Genomic DNA, 25,790 nt, shown 5'->3' with positions numbered 1-25,790 from the left:
TCAGATTTTCACCACTTTGTATAGAGCCAAATGGTCTGCCAAAACACAAGTGGAGAAAGACAAACACTGGTAATTTCACTTACCTATTTCAAACGTAATCTCCTCTGCTGCTTGCAATATTCCTACCAATTGGTTCCTTCCATAAAAGGAAGGCTTTTTCAGGGTAAGGCTATTGGGCAGTCCAGAAACTCTAATGACCAAGCCCTGATTCACTAGGGACTGGTAGGGGACCCTTCCAGTACCTCCGGCCTCCTCTTAAAGACATGGGCACACATATGTTAAACAATGTTACACAGTTGGACAATTGTGACCCTCCCTTCTAGTTGTTAGCCAGTGTAAAGGCTGCAGACAGTCATTTTGGTGAGGTGACAATCTAATGGTTGATGGGCAAACATTAGATAATTTATTTATTTGATAATACCATGGATTCATGAAGGTATAATAGGTTATCAAGATAAGCAGTTTCTTTACATCCTTTTTAAAAGTATTTGAAATTATGCTTACTGTATTTTTGGTTGAAGAGATCTTTTACTTTTCCCACCAAAACAGTGACGTGTTCTCTGGCACTGGGCATTGCGGCTGAGGAGCTGGCTACAGATGCAACAACAGACAACAATTAATTTCATAAAACTGTATTATGTAAATTTGCACTATTATGGGCCTGAGACGATTTCTGTGGATTTTAATATAAACCAATACCTTTGAAATGCAGTGCAAAGTTGTTCACTGTGTCAGATTTATCAAGGAAATCAGTGGCTCCTCTGCTGCTCATTTCAAAAACCTCTAATGAGGACTTTTGACGATCAAAGGACAAGATGGCTGTTTCCACACCCAACTCCTCAAGCTTGGACACCTTTACAATATTTAGATAAAGAAGACAACCGCAAAAATAGTAAATAATTTATTACCGGTATACACAAAATAGACAAAACTTACTTTTAAAAATCCAACATACACTGAGGAAACAACTCATAACAGGGCTTGGCAATATATGAAAACAGTGTTGTCACACATGGCAAATAAGTGGTCAGGGACCACCAGGGTTACAATAACTATACATTAGCTGTGTTTTTATATGCAACTAATAATTTGACTCATAGACATTTGTGACTACTAATGCTTCAATTGACCACCTTGATCTGAATAGACTAGCCTGTGAGAATATTTGATGTTGAAAGCCTTGTAAACAAAAATCAGATGGAATATTAATTTGGAATAAACTCATTTGAAATTATGATAAAATCTACAGATAAACAATCCAGTTGTCTAAAACAATGTTCTGCACACATTACAATTGCTGTTGATCATCCTTCCATCTAATTATGTAAGAATATCACTAATGCTTAGTAAATGAATCCTCTTTCCAAACCTCTAACTTCATCTTCTTGAGGTGCATTTTTATCCGGGCATCCCTCATCTCAGGGCTTAGGTCCTGTGCCTCCCCATGTGCCCTCAGTGCTGCTGCCTCCTCAACATACTTCTTTTTTTCTTCTTCCCCCAATGTGGCCCACCTTCCCTTAATATCATTCATTGTTCCTGAGGAAAAAATAGATGCACAGAAAACTTAACACAAAGTCAGCATCTTCTTTTTAAAGTAAATTTACATGACGACAATAAGTCGAAAACACTGGTTTTGGGTTGTGAAAAACCTACTTCTCTGTAACAACTCTGTAAAAACAAAATAACGTTAAATAGATCAACTGATGATTCTTTTGCAACTTGCGTGAGTGAAGTACTTGCTAAATACTAAAATATGTTTCATGACCTTTCATAACCCTCATGAAACTGATTTCAACAGGTTGTACAAAAACAAACAATTTAGTATAAAAATTAAAAGCAGTCGTTAAAGATGCTATAAGCGATCTTGGTTGGCGTACCTCTTGTTGATGTTTGAGCTAACACACAAAACGGAGGCTAGCTAGACCCTCTCTCCTCATCCGTGCAATAACCCCCCAAACCCACCCCACAACATTCTTGTCGGTTATTGGCTGGAACAGTTTGTTATGTTTTGTGCTGCTGGTCACTCTGTATGTTGCTCAGTTTGTTTGTGCTGCAGTTTGTGGAGCCTGGGATGTCTGCAGAGACTGTTTTTTTTTTTTTAACAGTGTGTTCAGTGTGTTGCGATATGTGAAAAATAAAACGTGCAAGATTGCTTATAGCACCTTTAAATTGTGTTTCTCACCTTTGTTTTTCAATATATCTCTACAAAAAAGATTATAAGGCGACAACTCTCGAATGTGAGTTTTGGCCTTTGATGGCCGGGGCTCAGATGAAGCATTATCCTTTTCTGACCTTTTGTAATTACCAATCCAGTTCTGAAAAACAAAAAACAGCAAAAGGGCATTACATCAATTAAACTGAATGTTAACAAAACACTTAATTTATATATATATATATATATATTTGACATGTTGTTTGTTAGTGTAGCACTAAAGTAAACCTTACTTCTACGACACTGGTGTCCAAACCAGTAGCCGATGCAGCTCTAGGAATTAATTCAGAACCAACTCGTGTCATTCCTTTTTCAAAGAATGACCTCAGGGTTTCCTTCTGAATTCCATTAATGGGAGTTCTCTCTTGTTAAATAATAATGAAGAAAGAAAAGGCTAATCAGTAATAAATCAGTAATAAAAAAAGACAGTGTTGCAGATCATACAATCGTTTTCAGACACTCTTGCCTAATGCTTCTAGATTAGCAACTGTAAGGCTTACCTCTCTGGGCCATCTTCAACCTAAAACATAAACATAGACTGGCACAAGACAGATTTGTGGACAATGAATTCCAAACAGCCCAAAACCAAATTTTATATTGTTCAACAAAAACAGAGCATGCATGGTAGTAATAAAAACAAACTTACCACAGAAGTTCTTGTAAAATTAAATGTATGCTGTAAAGGGAGACAAAAAGTTAGGTAAATAGATATTAATGTGACACAGGCAGGCAGAAAAATGTTTAGACAGACCTGTGCATTTGGGTTTTATTTTTCAAGTTCAGTGTCGAGGACACCAATAAATGGGACACAGACACCACAGTATATTTAACGTTAACGTTACTTCTAATAAATTGTCAGTGTTCCTCTTTTGCATTAATTTGTAAGCTTCCTCGTGTGGGATCAAATAATGCAGCCAAGCTTTGTTCAAACCCACAGAACTTTATTTTACATTCTAGTCAATATTCCAAGGTTTCCAAACAGCCATAAAATACGTCTTGGGTTTGAATATTTCACTCAAGTCAGTATGGGTAACGTTGGGCCTATGATATGGCTTCAGTGAAGCGTTATCGAGCATACACAATATTTGGAATAAGCCTTACTGTCAGTGTGTAAAAAGCAATTTTTACAGTTTAACTTTGCGTTTAACTATAAACTAAATTCCCCCATTAGCTTCAGAAATAAAAATATGCTTATTAGCAAATTTAATGCTCACATACAGCATGTAAAGTAGAGACAGGCTAATAACGTAATATGGCCTAGCTATTACGTTTGCAGACACATATCGCAATGCGCGTATTTCATGCAAATGTAGTACTCAGAAATATGGAAAGATTATTAAAATTAAAAAACGAGTGCTGCAAAATGATGGCTCCATTGTCGTTTTCCTTACTCAAAACCAATATAATAAATGGCAAAGCAAATGCTAAGTACATTACATTATGCATTTCTCATCCCACATGTGGCATTTACAAACGCATCTGGGATATTAATCACATCTTCATTATGTAACATCGTATCTGATGTACAGTACTGATTAAGACGAATGCAATGCATAATTAATTTAACATACATGAAGGGTTTAAATTACCCAAATGCACACATTTCAGATAGGCCTATACTAAACTCTGAGACAACATTCTAAACACTCACTCAAATAATATTAACATACGACGATTTATAATGCTACCACTATTTGGTAGTATAATAATGGATAGGAATATTATAATACGATATAATATTATTATAATATATAATAATGTATATTATTATCAGCTTTTGTAATGCTACCATTTACCCATGCTAACCATGTGCGCTCAGGCAGACTACGTTAACGTTAAGTTTAAATTATGTCATGATATTCATATAGTAAAACAGACAGTATTGCATCAAACATAGTTTATACTAAAACGTAAGTTTGTTGTGTGCACTATGTGTTGCATTTACCTGGAAAGAAGTAACTTTTGAAAAAGATTATTTAAAGATTAATAAAAACGAGGGCCGCAAAATTATGTCTTCCTCTTCTTTGCTCAGAATGAAGCGCATGACGTCGGATGACGACATGACGCAAGTTTTCCCCAACTAATTCATATGCATACAACGTTCTTTTTTAACATAAACACAAATAAGAAATTAAACAGTATTTGAAAGTATTAGACAATTAACATTTTACTATATTATAAAGAAATGCACAAACATACACGGCTATGCCTAGGCTACTCATATTACATCAACAATCATGTCACGCTCACGCAATACGATTTGTATGTATTGTTTTCTCTTATTGGCTAATTAATTACAGCTTAAAGGCTTAGTTTAATCATTTTAATGTCTTACCTGAAGATATCAAGCTGGAAATGTCGCAACGTTACCGCGTCGTCCAGTAGATTATTTGTGAGTGATCAACCATGTGGATGGATAATAACAGCCTTCTGAGCCTTCTAGTAGTCCTGCTCTTGTATATTTGTGGGTGATTAAGCATGTGGATGGGTGATAACAGCCTTCTGAGCCTTCTAGTAGTCCTGCTCTTGTACATTTGTGGGTGATTAACCATGTGGATGGGTGATAACAGCCTTCTGAGCCTTCTAGTAGGCGGAGGAGCCCCCTTCTGGCCCATATATATCAGCTGATAACCGCTGATAACGCCCATTCAATCGTGTGATCACAATCGAATCGGGTGCACATTCAGACCTCCTACTCATACAGCTCCCCACCAAAGGACCCTCTCGCTGAACCTCCAAACCCAGCAGTTCATTACAATCACCTGTTTCTCATTCCTCTATATACTCCCTGTTTATACTCACTATAACATTCAGGGTGTTACTTCCAAAATCAGTCTGTTTTTGGTTATTCAGATTCTTGCCTGATTTGTTCTACATATATACTGTACATGTGTATTTTCGAGATGTCAACTGGCATACAGAGTATGGAACAATAATAACAATATGCAGCTGGTTTCTGTTTCAAAACTTCGTAATAATAATATTAAAATAAAATCTGACAGATGTTGCATGAAAAATGGTCATTGAGTTGTACATTTGTCATCTATCTGTTAGCACCACTGGCTCTTTCCTGGCCACTACATGCCTATGAACTAGAATCACTCATTCCAACCACTCAAGAAACTGTTGCTACTTGCTAAAGCCTGTTTAGAACTGTAGCTATTTCCAAAAGCCAGCTTTTGTAATCAATCATGCACAGGCACTACTTGGAATGAGTGATAATATGTTTATGTGCCTGATGCTGAATTGTTCTAAGTAGAATGATAGAACCATAGACCAAATGGTAAATAGAAACAGAACCATAGGTAGAACAATAGATAGAATGTTAGAACAATAGAATGATAGACTGACACTTCATAAATTCTAAAGCATCATTCTATTCTAATGATCATTTGATCTGTCCATCAGACTTTTATAGATGTGGCTGATAACATGGATAATCCAGTAACTTAATGCAAGATGTGTCGTACAAACCATTTACATTTACATTTTACATTTATGCATTTAGCAGACGCTTTTATCCAAAGCGACTTACATTGCATTCAGGCTAACAATTTTCTCCTAACATGTGTTCCCCTAAAATATGCTAGCCTTAGCAAAGCAGTTCTTGGTAAAATGCACAAAGCCACTGGGTAGCAGTCATGAATGATGCTCAGTTTTACTGGAATGAGGAACAGTGGTTGTACCATAAAATTAGCTCAAATGAACAGTAAAGTTGTCACAATCGGACCTGCATTCTGCAGGTTGGTGTAGTTTGTAAAAAAGGCAGCTGTTAACCATAAAAGTTAACACTTTGTCTCTCCCATGCGGGTCATGATCTTAACAGCCAGTGTTTGGTAGTGAGGTAATTGAGGATCAATGCTTTGGCTTTCACAGTGTAATCAGCTCCATATGCTGTTACAGATATGTAGTATGTATATAGAATAGGCACCCGGTCCTGTTCTTTCAGTCATGTTCGTGTGTAACATATACAGGAGATTAATGATGTGAAATGTGCATTTATGTGCATTGCTCATAAATGAAACCATATTAGTGCAACTATAAGATATATTGTCTTTGCTTTATGGAAACAAAGCTGGGTATGGTCAGCTTTTGTGTTATCAACAGAGGATATTTCTATTAGATAAACGCAGTGTGTTTTCTCTGAATAATTGCATGTTCCATTTTTGGCCAAAGTCTTTGGTCTCACTCAGATGAAACTGAGGATCCACACACAAAGATTTATTTACAGTTAAGCTAAACAAAATCCAGAACCCAGCACACATAAGTAGAATAAACCACATAAGAACCAGAATAAACAAAGCAGACAGTGACAAGGAAATCATTTGTTCAGAATTACAGTACAATTAGTGAGCTGGGTGCATTATTTTTAAAACTAGTTTAAAGTGTGTAAAAATCATACAAGTGTAAAATACATTATAATTAATGAACCAGTCTCTGGAGCTACACAGATGCATCAACAACAAAATATCCATTTAGAAGTATCTTTTGCTTAATTCAGGTTTTCATTCCATAGTATTCCTGGCCTTTTATTCAGAGTTTAGTGTTAGTTCTTGGAAAATCTAGTTTCAAATGATCAAACAGAGCCAAGTTTCCACAAACAAACATGTGACAATTCCTGGTATCTTAGTTAAAATGAAGAAAAATAAAAGGATTTTGATAATGCTTGTCGAATTGAATTACTTTTATGGCTCATAATTAATCTATTTTAAAATCCATAATTTGATTAGAATGCAATACGATTAATTCTATAATACTTCATTAGTAGTATAGTCATTTGTTCATGGTGTTTGTGATGTTTACTTCAAATATACATCAGGCCAAATCCAAAGGAATGTCAGCAGAAGGCCATCACGGAGGTCTGTCTGCTTCCTCGGAGCACCTGACTGAAATGAAAAATGCAGTAAGGAGCACAGATGGATATCCCACAGACAGATTTGTGTTTCTCTGAAGCGATTAGCCTTTTATCCCTGTTGATGCATTAGGAGCAGCTGAACTCTGTAGTTTCATAATGGTAATATAAGCTGAAGAGTTGCAGGCTGCAGTCAAATTGCAACAGTGAGATTTACAGTGAGCCATTTACCTCAATCTGTCTTAAAAAGTGTTTATACTGAGGCTGTATAACTGTTATTTCAGAACTTAAAGAGAAATGCATACATTTAGTTTTAACTACACAAGATGTTTGTCTTGTCATGTATACTGTGGTATGAAAAGCTGTATTAAACGAGGGTCAGAAGGACATGTGGATGCTTGCAGAATAAAGTTCAACCCAAAGATGAACATTGAGAGTCCAAACAGCTGATAAAAACATAAGTAATCCACACAACTCCAGCCCATCAATTAACATCTTGTGAAATAAAAAGCTGTGTGTTTATAGGACCCATCTACATCGGATGGCCTGAGGGTAATTACATTTCTGCTAATTTTCATTTTTGGGAAACTATTGCTTTAACGGGACAGTTGACATAAAATACAAACTGTCATCTTTTTTTCACTCTCATGTCATTCCAAACCTGGGTGATTTTAAAAAAGGAGAAGCTTTAAAGAATATGCTCTTCTCCATGCAGTTATAATCAGTGCGAGCTGGGGCCAGATTCACAAAAGTAGTTTTTAGAAAGAATCGTCTTAAAAATGATTTCCATCAAAATAGAAATTTAGTGAAATATATTTTTCCACAAACAGACCTTTTCTCTTCAAACAGACACTGTTTATTAGAAGTTCTCTCAGATACTTGGCCCATGAGTGCTTTAGACTGATAAGTTGAGACAGCTGTGAGATGTGTGTCGTATTAGATGCTGATTTCCCTTGGCTGTAATCCATATAGAAGAACATGGGGTTTCAGACGCTGGAATGCTGGAAAACAAGAATCTATCATTAAGACATCAAAAATCCTCTTGGCTTCAAAAGTGACGAGAGGATATTGGCTCAGCATTGTGGTGTTGAAAACACATCCATACAGATGAAAATAAAGGGTATGACTGTGGCTATCATGTTTAGTGTTAAAGGTGCTTGTGATTGGATTCGGACCACTGGGGTGACTTAATTATCCAATTACTAAGCACAACCGTCCTGGTCTCAAGAGTGCTCTTCACTTCTGTATTACCAGTACATGCAAGAAATTCAAGAACTGATGGAATGACTTCTCTAAACTAGCATGTTTTGATCTAAATGCCTTTTAAATTTGTTTAGCATTACATAATCCTTTAACTACCATTATAATGACAAAATATAAAGTGTTTATATTATATTAGCTGATCTGTCTCAGTGAAAACACACAGCTGGTAAGCAAGCGAGGGGAGAAGTTGTGACTTGTGATCTGAGAATGTCGGCCCATGTGAAAAAGAAAACTGTGTTTAGTTCCAAGCTTAATAATGGCAGTGAATGGGGGGTCGAGATTTTGAAGCCCAAAAAAGTGCATCCATCCATCATAAAAGTATTCTGCTTGGCTCCGGGGGGGTTAATAAAGGCCTTCTGAAGCAAAGCGATGTGTTTGTTTAAGAAAAATATCCATATTGAAAACTTTGTAAGGACCACTCAGTTTGCCCAACGATGGAATCCAATGATGTGAGTGAAGGTATAATGTGTGTAGGTCTTTTACTTTTACAAAGTTTACTTAATTTACAATTAGGGCTGTCACGATATTCGATTTTTCATATCACGGTTATTGTGGCCATAAGAATTCACGATATTGATATATCGTGATATCTATAGGAACCTTGGAGGGGAAAAGATGTCAAATGATTTTTTACTTTGTTTATTGAGTTTTTCTTTTTCACCCAATGAACATAATATTGATACTGATAAATGCAGAGCACAAGACTCTGGCTTTCTCTGTCTTCTTTGCAGCTCCTATAAAATAACAAGAGAGAAAATACTGTCACGTTCAAAAGTATGATGAATAAATATTAATGGTAACACTTTACAATAAGATGTCATTTATTAACAATAATGTATTAACATGAATGAACAACGAACAATACATTACACAATTTATTAATCTTTGTTAATGTTAATAAAAATGGAGTAATTGTTCATGTAAGTTCACAGTGCATTCATGTTTACAAACACAACTTGCGATTTTAATAATTCATTAGTAAATGCTGAAATTAACATGAACTAAGATTAATAATGCTGTGGAAATATTGTTTATTATTAATGTTATTTATATATGTTAACTAATGTAATTAACTAATGTTAACTAATGAACCTAATTGAAGAATGACCACATATGAGGCATTCAGTGCGGCCAACTTAACATTTTATAGAGTTAAATGCAGCAAGATCAGTTTTAATCGTGTAACTGTTAATAGATTTGACCAAAGAAATAAAGTGTTACTACGCAAAGGCCGTATTGATTGCAAATACAAAAACTAGACGAGTAAAGAAAATGCGTTACTTATTAAAATAATCACCCTTTAATCAAATATATGAACACAGAAAACTGCTGTTAACAGGTTAATATAACGTTTCCCATTCTATGACCAGTAAAATAATGGCAACTTTGATGAACACGGCTCTCCTCTGAGTAGCTGCGAGCGCTGTGTCTCCTTCTTGTGTGACAGTGTCAGCGTTAAGGCACAGTACTGCCACCTGGGAGCTCAACCAGGTACTGGCACTGGAGTATTTACATGTGGTGTTATCATAAGAGAACTGTTCATTTTAAATATTGCGGTTATTGCTAATACCGGTATATCATCACACACTAAATTAACACGATATCTATAATTGTTGCTTTGAATATCATGGTTATCGCCAATACCGGTATATCGCGACACCCCTATTTACAATATTAGGGTTACAATTTGATTCAGACTCTGTGTTTATTCTGACTCTAGTTTCAAGTAAATATAGGCTGTATTTCTGATTAAAAACTGATCACAAAAAATGGTTACTCATTAATTAATTCTGTAAATCCCACTGTCCCGCTGTCACATTTGAGTCTCATGTCGACCACATGTGGATCTCATGATTACAAACTCATCAGTCTGAACTTAGTGAGAGGGTGCAGGGTTAAGCTATACCTTTTAGCCGGCCAACTACTGCTTGCTCAGAACAAAACATGTAGTTTGTTAGGTCACTTCAATACAACTTGCTAAGTTGGCGATAGACAGAATTCAAAAGATCTCTGATGGTGTGCCTATACTGCTTCGCTCAGTCTTAAGCCTTTAGTCTGTCCTGGACACAGATCTGAGGTAACATCAGTCTCTACATGATGCACTAGACATAATGATTTCAGAAGAGTTCAGAATAAAGCAAATACAATCATTTGTCAGGTAAAAATGTATCATGCCAATTACATAATTAAACAATTAGAAAAAGATATGGGAATAATTGTTCCACGCAGGAGACAAACAAATTCAGCATAGTCACACATGTAATTCGAAATTGCTGGACAATTCCAGTACTACACTTATTCTAACTTTACACAAGACACGTGATCTAGAATGCATAGCATCTACAATATGCCACAATTACAGTAAAGTAGAGCTTAGATTCTCTGCCCGAGCCCGATATTTCCCGCCACCGTCCTCGGGCCGGGTTGGGTCGGGCCCTTGATAAAGCACGTCACGTGTCATGCGCAGCGTCTCGTCCACTCGCAGTCTCGCATGCGTGACGCATCACACCTGCTGTGCGTGCTGTACTATTCAGTAGAATAAGTGCAACATGGAGCTTGAAGAAGCAAAGAAAAAAATTAAAACAGGAGAATTAACTTTGAGCAAGTTTGGAGGAAAATCGGAGGTATGGAAACATTTTAAACTAGTCGTGGGGAGTGACAACATATGTGTAGGCTTGTGTACTAAATGTGGCACGCATATATATATATATAAACTGCGCAGCTCCCCCGTAGCCTAAATGATCTAGCACAGCAGCACCTGCGGTAAAAAAAATAAAATAAAATCTGGCGCCGTCCCTGGTTATAACGGCCCACATATTAAAAATGGTCGGGTTTAAATCGGGCTCGGGCTCATAATTGCAGTGAACGTGTCGGGCCAGGCCGGGCTCGGACACAACGTGCTCGGGCTCGGGTAGGGTCGGGCTTGATTTGTTGGGCCCAATCTAAGGTCTACAGTAAAGCAAACACGTGTTTTAAACTCAGCCTATGTGTACATGTACTAGCACAAAAAACTGTAATGTGTGTTTTATTAACAAGTGTTTAACTCAATTAAAAATGTGAAAATACAAAGAAATGCAAACACACAACAGCATGTTAGAGTTCTATTGCAGAGCTCCAGAGACTCACACACACAGTGTGGGGGGGTTTCTGGTTACAGAATCCCACTTGACTGTAGTGCCACTTCGCTTATAAATCCAGACCAGAACAAGCAAATCTTAAAATCAGTTGTATATCCATAAAAGACCGTTTGTCAGGATCCTGTGACCCCAGGGTCACACCTGGCTGGAGAAGAGAAAGGCCCTGAGGAAGACACACCCCTCAGAATTCTTCAGAAGTTTTCAGTCTTGAATGATACTTAACATGAAAAGGTTAAAATTATAAATTGTTTAGATATAATAAAGTACTGCATATTTTGCTTACCATATATATATATATATATATATATATATATATATATATACAGGTGCTGGTCATATAATTAGAATATCATCAAAAAGTTGATTTATTTTACTAATTTCATTCAAAAAGTGAAACTTGTATATTATATTCATTCATTACACACAGACTGATATATTTTTAAAATGTTTATATATGCAGATCCTTTTCCTATTTGGTGCCTAAACTCTGGAATAACCTACCTATCATTTTTCGGGAGGCAGACACACTCTTGCAGTTTAAATCTAGATTAAAGACCCATCTCTTTAACCTGGCTTACACATAACATACTAATATGCTTCTAATATCCAAATCTGTTAAAGAATCCTATTTTTAGGCTGCATTAATTAGGTAAACCGGAACCAGGAACACTTCCCATAACACCCTATGTACTTGCTACATCATTAGAAGAATGGCATCTACGCTAATATAAGTCTGTTTCTCTCTTATTCCGAGGTCACCGTAGCCACCAGATCCTGTCTGTATCCAGATCAGAGGGTCACTGTAGTCACCCGGATCCAGTATGTATCCAGACCAGATGGTGGATCGGCACCTAGAAAGGACCTCTACTGCCCTGAGAGACAGCGGAGACCAGGACAACTAGAGCCCCAGATACAGATCCCCTGTAAAGACCTTGTCTCAGAGGACCACCAGGACAAGACCACAGGAAACAGATGATTCTTCTGCACAATCTGACTTTGCTGCAGCCTGGAATTGAACTACTGGTTTCGTCTGGTCAGAGGAGAACTGGCCCCCCAACTGAGCCTGGTTTCTCCCAAGGTTTTTTTCTCCATTCTGTCACCGATGGAGTTTCGGTTCTTTGCTGCTGTCGCTTCTGGCTTGCTTATTTGGGGTCACTTCATCTACAGCGATATCGTTGACTTGATTGCAAATGAATGCACACATACTATTTAAACTGAATAGAGATGACATCACTGAATTCAATGATGAACTACCTTTAACTGTCATTTTGCATGATTGACACTGTTTTCCTAATGAATGTTTTGAATTTCCTAATGAATTGTGTGAAGGTGCCATGTGCAAAAATTGAGCTAAAAATATTCAAAAAATGACCTACACGCATCAAAAGTATGAGAAGGAATAAGGGTGATGATGTCATTAAAAAAATGTAAAGTTATAGTGCTGCAGAGATATCAACCTTAATTAGCAGTAGCATTACTAGCCCCGGCCCGACAGGTGTCGTAATACCAGTTTCGGCCATGGGAGGCGGTATGCGGGCAACATAACCACCAGCCAACCTGCAATACACGAATAACTCGCACGGCTTGTGGGCGTACCTGAACCTGATGTCAATCATGTGGAAAGTACAGCCCACTACTTAATTTCAGTTCAGGGAAGAGAGCGGAAGGATGACTTAAGCCCTTGGCAAGAGACCACCACCCGCTTCAGGGAAACAACCGCGCTCGGAATCACAAATCAAATCCGATAAGAAAAGGAGCCGAACCAGAGTAAACATCGGCACTGCTTTCAATCGCTGGAGACAACTGATGGACCTGAAAGAAATGAGGTTCGACACCGAACTTGCAACATTTCTTTTGGATTGGTAAGTTAGATGCTGTTAGTATTTCGCTAGAAGTTTGTTTTATATGTTTGTGTAAGTTATAACATAGAAATGTATCGAAGGCTGTTCTATAAACGTGCTAATGTTAGCGATGGCTAACCGTAGCTGCGTTTGATAATTAGCTAGCTATAACTTACCCATTTTTTATATCATAAGTAACCTGCTCTGTCTAGTCTGTTGGGTCTCCGTGTCCTCTTTGCTTCGTGGTTTTTCTGTACGTGAGAAAATTGATGTGTGGCGTGAAAGCGTGTGAAAAGAGTCAATTACATGTGTCTCACTGTGAATGCTTGAGAGTTGGCAGCTCTGGTTACGTTGGTTGGCGCTAGCTTGGTCAACATCAGCTGTCTGATGTTGACCAATGATGTTGACAGAATGCTGTCTGTCAAATTAATTTAATTCCAATAATGTGTATATACAACTCAATGTAATATGAACAAAACGAATATGAACATATTCACTGGTAAAGGTGAAGGGGAGTAGCTTGAAGATGTCATGTTTCAAAATCACTTGACATCACCCAACGTTCCTCTGGAGGCAAAACGTCCTCTTATAGCAGCGGTTCTCAATTCCAGTCCTCGCGCCCCACTGCTCTGCATATTTTGCACGTTTCTCTTTGTTAACACACCTGATTCAGATAATCGGCTCGTTAGAAATGAACTCCGCGCATGAACTGTTTTTCAATTGTTCATTGCTCCCTACTCTCTGAGCAGGGGAAATCTGTTGAAGTTTACCTCACATCGAAACATTCATTCACTGATTTGTGCTGTGCAGCGTCTTTAAACATGGACAACTGTGACATCATATACCTCTGTAAATCAATACAATTTAAATTCACGTCTTGCACACTTCAATGCACTTTGATTGGAACATATAGCTACGTTCACTTCGAACTGGAATCATGGCTGAATATCCTGTGATGTCCACTTCGCAGGGCACTTATGTTCGAATAGAACAAATGTCTGAAGCGCTAAGAGAAACATTCAAAATGTGCAGAGCAGTGGGGCGCGAGGACTGCAATTGAGAACCGCTGTCTTGTAGGCTTCAGCTATGCTCTAGGGTTGTTGTGAAGGTAGGGGCGGAGCATAGAGACTATGCCGTTTCTCGTTTGTTACTCTAGAGTAGACCAATTCACTTTATTGAGGCATACTGCCCCCATCTGGTATGGAATGTGGAGTATGACTTGATTTTTTTGCCAGATATGACAGATGGCACCTTTAAAAGCGCTATATAAATAAAGGTGATTTGACTTGACTTGATGAATATAACTGACAACTAAGGAAAATCCCAAATTCAGTATCTCAGAAAATTAGAATATTACTTAAGACGAATACAAAGAAAGGTTTTTTAGAAATCTTGGCCAATTGAAAAGGATGAACATGAAAAGTATGAGCATGTACAGCACTCAATACTTAGTTGGGGCTCCTTTTGCCTGAGTTCCTGCAGCAATTGGGGAAGTCATGGCCCACTGGTTAGAGAGTTGGACTTGCAATCCAAGGGTTGTGAGTTCGAGTCTCAGGCTGGCAGGAATTGTAGGTGATTGTACCTTCAATACCACGACTTAGGTTCCTTTGAGCAAGGCAACGAACCCCCAACTGCTCCCCGGGCGCCGCAGCATAAATGGCTGCCCACTGCTCCGGGTGTGTGTTCACTGCTGTGTGTGTGCACTTTGGATGGGTTAAAAGCAGAGCACAAATTCTGAGTATGGGTCACCATACTTGGCCGTATGTCACTTCACTTCAATGTGGCGTGGCATGGAGTCGATCATTTGTTTTTGTGAAAAGTGGGATACATCCCATAGGCGTAATGGTTTTTATACTGTACAAACTGTATATTCTATGGCCCTACACCAACCCTACACCTAACCCTCACATGAAACATTTTTACTTTCTCAAAAAAACTCATTCTGTATGATTTATTAGCATTTTGAAAAATGGGAACATGGGAACATGTCCTCATAAGTCACCCTCTCCTTGTAATACCTGTGTCATACCCATGTCATTATACAGAGTTGTGTCCTGATATGTCACAAAACCAAGAGCACACACACACACACACACATAATTGCCTAAATACGCTGCTTTGGTGAGTTATCTCTTAAATATAGTTTTAAATGAGTTATAAAATCTTAAATGACCGTAAATAGTCTGGAGAAAATAGGACATGTGTCCTATCCTATGTGTAAAGTATATATATAATACTTATAAAGATACTTATGTCCTAGTTAAGTAGACCAAAACCAAAAAGCACTCCTGAATTAAGCTAATTGCATTTAACATTAATTTAAACTTTTATACATTTCCTTGCAATTGTTAATACATTAACATGCAATTAAGTGTCCAAAAACATTACATACACTTTACTCTTAAGTATACATAAGAAGTACTGTACTCTTTTAACTTCTTTTTCTCAAAGAAGAAGAACACATTTTAACTACATAAATTTCACAGTTGTTTGTAAATGGAAAACACATTGTTTTGTAGGTCAACATGGTAAAAGTTTGCTTGGAATGATATAAGTGCGTAATTGATCTGGTCTGGGACTCAGCTCAATGGGACTGTCATAGTGTACTTGGGCATACTTGGAACTAAATAAAAGTGCTGGGAATGTGGTTGAAGTCAATGAAAGAAACTTAAAAGCATTCAGGTTATAGCTAAATCTTGCTTTTTAATGAGAATGCTTTGAAGTTATGAAGTTTTAGCCCATGAGATGTTCTCGTGCCAGCATAACATATCTGTTTTTTGTCTGACATAAAACTGCTGATAGTTTTTGTAATAACACTGATGAATAGCCCAAAACATTGCCATGATTAAGTCTTCCCTGAAACCACACACACCTTCTGAAACACATGCCATAATGGTTTCCTTGGTGTGGACGGCCTTTTACATTTTTACTACTCCCGAGGGGTACAAAATAATAAGTCACCTCCATCAGAAAAACCTTCTGCAGCAAAGACAAATACAACTTTGTGGAGCTGATGTGGTTGAGCTGTTATGCAAGAGCTATGATTTGAGCAGGGAACCGTCTCAAAGCCTCAGGACATGCATTACCTCATGCGCTGACAGACCATTGATCGAGAACACTGACAAAATACTAAAAGCTTTGACAAGACACACCTGATTTTTAACCTTCAGAAACTGCAGGTTAACCCACTAAAAGGAACCAAAGTGTGATTTGAAAGTTTCTTTTCTTTCGGTTTTGATTCCTGGTGTAGAGTTCCAAGTTTTTAGTTGACAAATTACAGAATCACTCAGTGAAAATGAATTTTTAGAAGAGTTTAGTTTTCATTTGATGCTGTCAATGTAGTGAATCTGGTTGTATTTTGCCATTACTATTTTTTTCCCCATCTGTTAAAAAAATACAAATAAAATAAAAAAATCCAATTCGGTTCCAATGTCACTCCCAAGTCAGAATTGTGAGATAAAAAGTTGCAAACAGAATTGAAATTAGGGATGTCCACATCCGGAAATTGGGCCCTATCGCATGGTTTCATACTCGATCGGAATCGGACGTTACCTCCTGTCAGGATGGGTGGTGGAGGGATGAACTCAAATGCAGACAGTAGTCACAGCAACACAGTTTATTATACAAAAAACAGGAAAACAAAACCCACGAGGGGGCAAAACTAGACTAACACTGCACTTAACTAGACTATGACTAAAACACGATCAAACAATTACTTAGACAAGACTTGACAAAATCACAACTGGTAGCAACAGTAGACAATCTTTAAACAACGTGACAATATTTAAACAATGAACCGACAAAGGGACAGAGAAACACACGAGGTTATAAAGGGAGGCTACTAATGAACACAACAGGTGGAACAGGTAAATCAATGAAGACAAAACTAGGGTAACAAGGGGGGCGGGGCAAGGGAACGAGACAACGCAAGCACATGGCCCAAACAAATGGCCATGTGCTTGCACATAAAACATGGGCCTGTCATGATCCTGCCACAAGACTAGAGAAAAATCAGAGACAAGAAGGCAGAATCATGACACCTCCCAATCAGGACTAGGATATATATATATATATATATATATATATATATATATATATATATATATATATATATATATATATATATTGTCATTAATTTTTAACACATCTTTAGTTATGCGGTGGCACAGAGTTAGACCCTTTTGACCAAATTGTCTCTGTTTTGACTCCACACAGAAACAGCTACGCGTGCGGCATGACATCACTTTGTTTTCAAGAGCTGGTGTGAATAAATATAAACTCAAAGAGACAGGATAGTCTGCGCTTGACCTGATATTTCATTTGGACCCAGAATACAGCGAGATGAACATCACGGAGCGCTAAACTCTCATTCAGTGTGTGTTTCATTCATACTCGAAGCCGGAGGGCGCTCTCACGCTCATAGTCATATCAGGAAATTCCTAATATGGACAAAAGGTCCGGCTATCACTGTGGTTTTCACAGGAAAACAGAAACTTAAGCAAACACGAAGACAATGATATACAATCACGACAATAAATAGTTTTTCCAAGTCATCTCCAGCAGGTGATAAATAAAGTATATGCACAATGCAGTGCTAATTGACATAGCATTTATTACAGTATAGAAAAAGGGCAAAACAACCTAATCGGGACATCCCTAATTGAAATTAAAAGTTAAAATTCTGAATTTAAATCTCAAAATTCCTTCTCAGAATTGTAAGAAATAAAATCAGAATTGTGAAATAAAAAGTTGAAGAGACCTTTTTTATTTTTTTATTTTATTTTTAGTATTTTATTTGTTTTGGGCAGCCGGCAGGAGTCCCCCGTTCCCTGCTCCTCCCCGTTCCGGCGGATGGCGAACGGCGCAGACTCCTCCGCTCCCTCACGGACGGCAGCCGCCCCTCCCTATCGTGGGCGGCCGGTAGCGAGCTCGCCCATCCCCGGGCAACTCGCTCCAGCCCACTGCCTCGAGCGTCCATGGCGGCACACTCCTCGCCAGCTCGTTGGCACCGCGGATTCACCACAGTGGCGAGGGATCTTCAGCAGCGCGTCCCTCCTTCTCCCGGGCTTCGGCACCACTGTAATAAATTAACCTTTGTATTCATCCGGAAGAAGGAGGCGGGAACCGGCGGACAATCAAATAACATTTAATTATTCAAAATAAACACAAAACAGCGCACCAGCCCCTCACGGACGACTGGTGCGCGCAAATAAAAACCAAAACACAACTAAAAGCCCAGGCCTGGTCCTCTCTCGTCCTTCACTGTCGTCGCTCCAGTTTTATATCCTTCCATCTCCTCCGTGGGCCTCGAGACCGGTGGGTCGAACAGGTGTATCTCATCTCCAATCACTCCACCGGCCTCGCTCCCATGTCCCTCGGCCCCGCCCCACTCGTCACAATGGCCAAAACGTGTGGATGTAGGAATCTACAAATCTTAGTTTGGTAAATTACTATCATTCACGAGTTCACCCTTACATCTAATCTGATAGCAAATAGTAAGCATATTTTGCCGTGCTGTCCTGGGGGTGGGCTCCGAGCTATCAAACAGCAGGAGAAATCAATTCACTGGGTTCCTCCTTAATAAGGTGTCTCTCAACCATATTGTTAAAATGAGTTGAAGGGTGAAAGCCACATGATTTCATTACTCCCATCCAGCCATGGCAGAAGCAAGTGTCTGGTAAATTGCCTCCTCTGCCAACATTGATCGTGGTTCACTAACTCCATCACGCAGCACTCTTATCAGAGCCTGTGTCTGCACAGGGTTTGAGGAGAGGGGGTAATAGGGCCCTTGTCAACTTGTCATGTATACACAGCAAATTTAGATTTAACCCTTGCTGGTCTCTCCTGTGTGATTACACAAACCAGCAGGCCTCACCATTGCAGAACTGTGCCTTTATTTCAATGCAATTGTTCCACTGATTAGCTGCTTGTGAATGTAGAGGCTATTCATAATGTAATTTTGCATGTAATTTAATGCACATGTGAGTTAATATCATATTTTTATAAGGAACTACTGCTGCCAGCTTGAAAAAAGCCAAGCATCAGTGGAGACAGGCCAAGGGATCAAAGCTTTGGCATTGATTGTGGATTCCTGGCACCCACTGGTTCCATCTTCTTAAGATAACAAAAGGCAGTTTAGTTGTGTAAGGGATAGAAGACCGGCTGGCTGGAGAAGCAGCCTTGTTTTACATATTCAGCTCATTGCTGTAAGATTCCTCTTGACATTTAAAATGATATCTAAATCCTCCCTTAGTTCAGGCTAATCAAAATATTGTTTTTCTCGCACACTAAAATATTTAAAAATAAAAAAGAATAGAAAAAGTCTGCAGACCTGACAAAGTTTTTTTTTTAAACTTTATGCTGTTTTTCAATGTCCAAACTCTTACTCCAAAGCCCTAGTGAAAAAGAAGTACACTTTAGTATACGTTTAAAAATAATACTTATGGAAATAACATACTTTAAAGGAAAATGCGTAAGTGTGAACAGAATGTTTTGTTGTTGTTGTTGTTTTTTTTGAACATTTAAAGTGATAGCTCACCCAAAAATGAAGCATGACATTATTTACTCATGCTCATTTAATTTTCACCCCCAAAATGCAATCTTCAAAACACAAATTAAGATACTTTTAATGAAACCTTGGAGGTTTCTGTCCCTCCATTTAAAGTCCAGGTAACCGAAACTTAGAAGGTCATACATTAAAGGCAATGTAAAATTAATCCATATGAAGGGTTAAATCTAAGTTGTGTAAAAAGATATGATTACTGTACATGATAAACATATTGTGTGTGAACTGCTACTTTAATTTTGTGTTTTAAATGCAATTAAATAAAAAATTTAATTAAAGGAGTCATGACCCACAATTTTAACTTTTCCACGAGAATCAATGTATGTTATGATTGCCTAACGATTATACACTGGCCGGGAAGCCGATATTTAAAAGTGAAGCGTTTGTTTACCTCAGGGTTTGTAAAATAGCCCACGTGCACGCGCACTCAAATACGAGATTTTGATTTCTTCTCAGGATATACCATATATGGACACCGCAGCAGGAAGCTCGCCCTTCCCCTCTCCCCCTCATATTCAGTCGCGAAAGACGCTGGAACTAGTGCACACGTGAGTTGCTCTGTGGTTGACTGCCAGAATCAACATGTTAATGTGTTTTCTCTACCAAGAACGGACCTAGCTATCAGAGACCAGTGGATTAAATTCATTTTTAATGACGCGGTTCCTTCAACCCTTCCACTGGTTTATCGTTACGTGTTTGTGCTAAACATTGTACGCCGAAATCCTTCACAAATTTGGGGCAATATCAGGCGAAGTTGGCATCGAAACTCGGGAAAAGCGCCATTCCAACAAAATTGCCTGCAATTGAAACAGTAAGACTGTGTTTTTATTGCTCTACTGTGTGTAACAAACAGCATAACTGCTAATGCGGCTATTGTATGCTATTGCGTCTGTCACTAGACAAATAAACGAAAGACTGGAGGTGAAGTAATTATTTATGTTCCCTGTAAACGGAATGCAAAAACGGACTTTTGACTGCATTATAATGATTTCTTAATTCAGAATATGATCAAGATTGCGTAGGTTGATGTGTTCGGGGAATTTGCCAGTTAATAGTAACATTTAAAGCCCCTTAAATGAATGAAATGACTCGAAAAAAGATTTGTTCATTTTGATAAATGAGTTTGAACAAGAGAGTCTGGCGTTGCCAGGTTGGGTGTTTTTTCCGCTACATATTAAGGCCGGTTTACGGTGGGTTTTAGATGGGTTTTCGCCTGGAAGGCTTTATAGAAATCTGGCATCCTACTGAACGAAGTTAAACTGAGAGAGCGTGGCGTTTCACAGACACCAGAATGAACGAGTTCACAGTAACGTTCATCAGGCAGTAATGCGGTACGTTCAGTTCAGTCCAAAACATGAACGAGTTCATGAATTATCGTTCAATGAACGCGTCCAGGCACAACTCTGGCGGGAGTATTAGCTTCGAGGTATGGGGAATGGCTGCTAACGTACTTTGCAAAAAAAAATGACTGAGATCATCATGAATTCGGTTATTGTTTATTTATTGCCTAACGCTTACATGAGGCCCCGTCTAGTTTGTGTGTGTGCTCACGTCTTATATTTGTGTGTGTGTGCTGTGCTCACGTCTCATATGAGTAACTTTATGTGCGTAGATAGTTCATATACATGTATGTGTGACTAGTACTTAGTATATATGCAAGCGTATTTCATATGTGTGCGTGAATGAAGTTTGATTCAAGCCCTAAACGGCGCCTCATACTTATACACTGGCCGGGAAGCCGGTCGCGTTCATTCACAACTTGCGCCATGATGTCAGTTTGTAATGATATGCTAAAGCGTTACCTGCGGTGTCAACCCCCTCCCCTTCCTGCAACCAATCAACGTGCCCCTCATTTGCATTATTATAATGACCGTCCACGACAGCCAAAATATCGCATCAGATCTCGCGAGACAATAATGCCTACAGAAATAAGGGTCTGAGGAGCTCTGTGTTTATTTTTTTTCCACTTTTCTTTTTTAGAAGGGCCTGAAAGACTATAATACAGCAGTAGGTATCCAAGGTAATACGAGGGTATGACTCCTTTAAAAAAATAAACATTATAGTTGAGAAAATAAAATGTAACAAAATAGTATTTAAACAATGTTTTAAAGTAAAACCTTTAATTTTACATTATTATAAGTTAACTTTTTTTTAAAAGTGGAATATAGTATATTGAGATACAGTCATGAAAGTCTACTCTCTTTAAATACACTAGAGTGACTTTTAAAATATTAAATGACTCACTATTTCCATTTTAACATTCAATATATGATCTATTTCCTTTTACTTCCTTCTCAATCACAACAGTAAACTTGGTTGTCAACAACAGGAGCTATTTACTTCAAACTCAGCCTGGGCAAATGATGATGGCTGCATAATGTCATAATCTGAGGCTATGTCTGTGCTGATGATCAGGGAATGGCTGTGATCTCACCAGTTCTCTGTACCTTGCTCTAATGTCGCTAAAGTTTCACACACATTAGGCACAACCCTTATTTTGGTGTGCATTATACCTTTGCACCATAGCAACTTAAATCTGCAGTAACCCTGGAAAATCCCCATTTTTTGCCCACTAACTAATGGACTGGGTGTGGTGTTTTTGCCATATTCACTTACTAAATAAGTATTTGCAGTTCCTTGTGATGGAATACTGAAGAATATTGTAAAATAACCTATTTGCACATCATGACTTAACTATAATAATTAAGACTTTGTGAGTTTAGCTAAAAAATACAGCAAATTTATTGATCAAAATCATGCATAGATATTTATTTTTTATTTAAAAAGCATGTTACAAAATGCTGAGTAAAATGCTGTCAAAATGGACTCATCCTCATGTTGTTCTAACCCTGCATTTATTGTTTTTATTTTTTTTTATGCACAAAGAAAGATATTTTTGAATAAATTTGGGGTCCGCACAACACTGGACCCCATTGACTTTCATTGTATGAGCATTTGTTTGACATTTTCCTTTTGTGTTCCATAGAAAAATCAAAGTAATTCAAGTTGAATTAATTAATTAATATGAGATCTAAAACCATATTCTTACATTTTGTATTTATTTTTTTTCTCACAGTTGTGAGAATTGTGAGACATAAACTCAGAATTGTGAGAAAAAAAAAGTCTGAATTGTGAGATAAAAAAAGTAGAAATGACCTTTTGTATTTTTTATCCCATGGTGGAAACCAACTTCCATAAGATTCAGCCATATGTATTGTTTACATATATGAATTTGTGAATTTAAATATGAATCTTATAAATGCACATATATAAAATGTACATATTAAAATGTAAAAGTGAATTTACAAGAATTAAAAATAGACTTCAAAAGGAGATTTTAAATGAATCAGGCAGCTTCGGATCATGTTCTGCTTGATGTTGTGGAGATTTCTTTGTGATTGTTTTATTTATTTATTTTTTTTACAGTCCAACAGCTCATTATGTGAGACCCCTACAGAAAGTCCTGTTCATTTTCTAAGCTTGAACTCTCAAATGACTCCAATGACGTGGATTTAAAACAGCTTTCTCAACCAGCCAAGAGAAGCCAAAGTTTTTACGCTTGGCTTTCGATTTGTATGGTGGTCCGTTAAAGTTAAGTTAAAGGCTTAAAATTAGGTTTTGCCATCCTCTAACATTCTCTAAATGTATGATGTAGATGTAGGGAGTTCACTTTAAAATCACGAATAAAATTTTAATTTGAGGATTTATGAGACTGCATGCACAGCAGATACTTTGGGCGCTGTGTGTTTGACAAGTCTGACAAAACACATTTGTTATTCTTTAATTTCTTTGATTTTAAAACGTCCAAACGTCAGCAATCATTAACTTCAGCAACGCTGATCATAAAAATTTTCATGGGTGTTCTCAAGGTTCAAGAACAGGCAAGGTCAACCTTTTGAACAATAGATCCAAAGCAGCTGAGAGTTTTAATATCGTGGAGTCGGACAAACTGTGTGCAGTGTTTGATGAGGGGAGACAGTTTTATCAGAAGTTAGTCAGAAAAAATGAGAAACCTCTTCACAAAATAAAATAAAATGCATGAAGAGTTCTCTGGATTAGTTAAGTACTAATCAAATGCTTTAAATCTGTCATCATGCATGCTTTTTTTTTTCTCGGTAGGTGTTGAACGTAATCCTCAAATAACCTGAAATATGTAGCTATTAGTTTCATAGCCCAAAACTATTTTTAATGCAGCCATGCAGTGTGTGTGTGTGTGTGTGTGTGTGTGTGTGTGTGTGTATGTGTCTGCATCATGATATAAGAATAATATTTCTTAGTAGTTCTTATGACCACATGGAAACCCATTTTCTCCCTCTCATCCAATATCTTCAGCTGTGGAAAGTGCTGCTTTTGTTGCAGTGGAAATACACTTTGTCTTCACTAATGACACCACATTCTCATCATTTACAGAATTTTTGAAGCTGAAATAATGACTGTTAGAAAAGTAAATATTTTTTAGCTTAACTAAGCATGCATACAGTTTTCAAATTATTGTTTTTATTTATAATGTAAATTAAATATATATAAAGTATAATGTATAACTTGTTTTAACTTAACTTTAAAACTGTTTAAATTATTTTAAATGTAAATTGTTTATATTTAAATTATAATATGAAGTGTATATTTTTCAAATTATTATTATTAAAAAGTATATGGTTTCATTTAACCTTGGCCGGAGAAGGTTGTGCTTTCACTATTATTATACTACTACTATGATTTCAATGTTAGGTCAGTTGCTTATATTTGAATTTATAATGTAAATTCTATATATTTAAAGTAAAATGTGAAAAATATTTTTTCCGTATAGTATATTTAGTTGTTTTCATTTGTTAAAAACTATATTTATTTTTACATATAAATCACATATAAGTTATCATAGTTAACTAAAACTAAACCCATAAAAAACATATTTGGTACTTGACATAAAATAAATGTTAACTAAAAAATAAATACTTCGGCCTTTAGAAGGTAGTGGATCTGACTTTTCAATTATGTGATTTCAATGCCAAGTTAGTGCTTGCTGCATCTAATGTTAGAATCCTAGCAGGGGAACATTTTATTTGTTATTTATTTAATGTGAGTGCAAATGAATGCAGATAATCTGTTTCGACCTCACTCTGACCGTCACTATGGTGTAATAGGATGATAATCTTCGTTCCGCCTTCTCTCGAGACCTTATGTAAACAAAGTCATGCCCATGACCCCGGAAGCGGAACGTCACGCGCTATAAAAGGTGAGTTCTCATTACCTTTGTCGCCTTAGAGAGCTGGTACAGGCAGGAACCAAATTAATATTGCTATTCACCATTCAATTCATCACCCAAAAGTGGTGCAGGTGCGTCATTTTTGCAATTGTAGCCGCACTGGGTTGTACATTATAATTAACTCAAATGATATATAGGGAATTTTAATAATTAATCAGGAATATGATTAATATATATATCTCATATGACAGTTGCATTAAAATTATTGAAGATGAAAAATAGGTCAATTGTATATATCAATAACTCATTACAGGGCACTGTAATTTACTCATTAATATGTCAATATTCCATTCTTTATATCAATTATAGTGATATCTCTTACTGTAAATTACCGCAAATCAAACAGTGGTTTGTCCAGCAAACAGCCGTAAGATTAACTTATCAACTTTCAATAAAGTTATCACTTCTTATAATTCAAGGAAAAATATTCTCTGGCCATGAAAACATTATCCTATCATTATGAAATTTCGGTTATTAAAAATTTAAGAGCTTGTAGCTAAAGATCAGACATTTCATTGACTCGTGATGTGATCGTTTAGACAGAGGCAATCATGAATATATATTGGTTTTTAATAATTGAACTAATAATACATCAAACTACAAATCACACAGAGTAAATACGCGTACGATAATACAGACAGTAAACTTTGTACAAGA

At 37.3% G+C, this 25,790-nt stretch overlaps 1 protein-coding gene across 1 annotated transcript; it reads right to left on the bottom strand.

Annotated features, from left to right (window-relative positions):
- On the bottom strand, window positions 1–2,733 carry LOC132123106 (uncharacterized). The gene is made up of 7 exons (XM_059533643.1): window positions 2,657–2,733; window positions 2,183–2,315; window positions 1,370–1,536; window positions 700–853; window positions 505–591; window positions 84–254; window positions 1–35 (listed from the first exon to the last, which is right to left on the bottom strand). Exons 3-7 carry the CDS (start codon window positions 1,529–1,531, stop codon window positions 1–3), a joined length of 609 nt encoding a protein of 202 aa, XP_059389626.1. The 5' UTR covers window positions 1,532–1,536; window positions 2,183–2,315; window positions 2,657–2,733.
- Window positions 2,734–25,790: the final 23,057 nt, after the last annotated feature.

The sequence above is a fragment of the Carassius carassius genome, chromosome 41 (assembly GCF_963082965.1).
Source record: "Carassius carassius chromosome 41, fCarCar2.1, whole genome shotgun sequence".
In the NCBI taxonomy this organism is placed as follows: Eukaryota; Metazoa; Chordata; class Actinopteri; order Cypriniformes; family Cyprinidae; genus Carassius; species Carassius carassius.
Note: the sequence above shows the minus strand (reverse complement) of the source record. Positions and strands in the feature narration are given on the sequence as shown.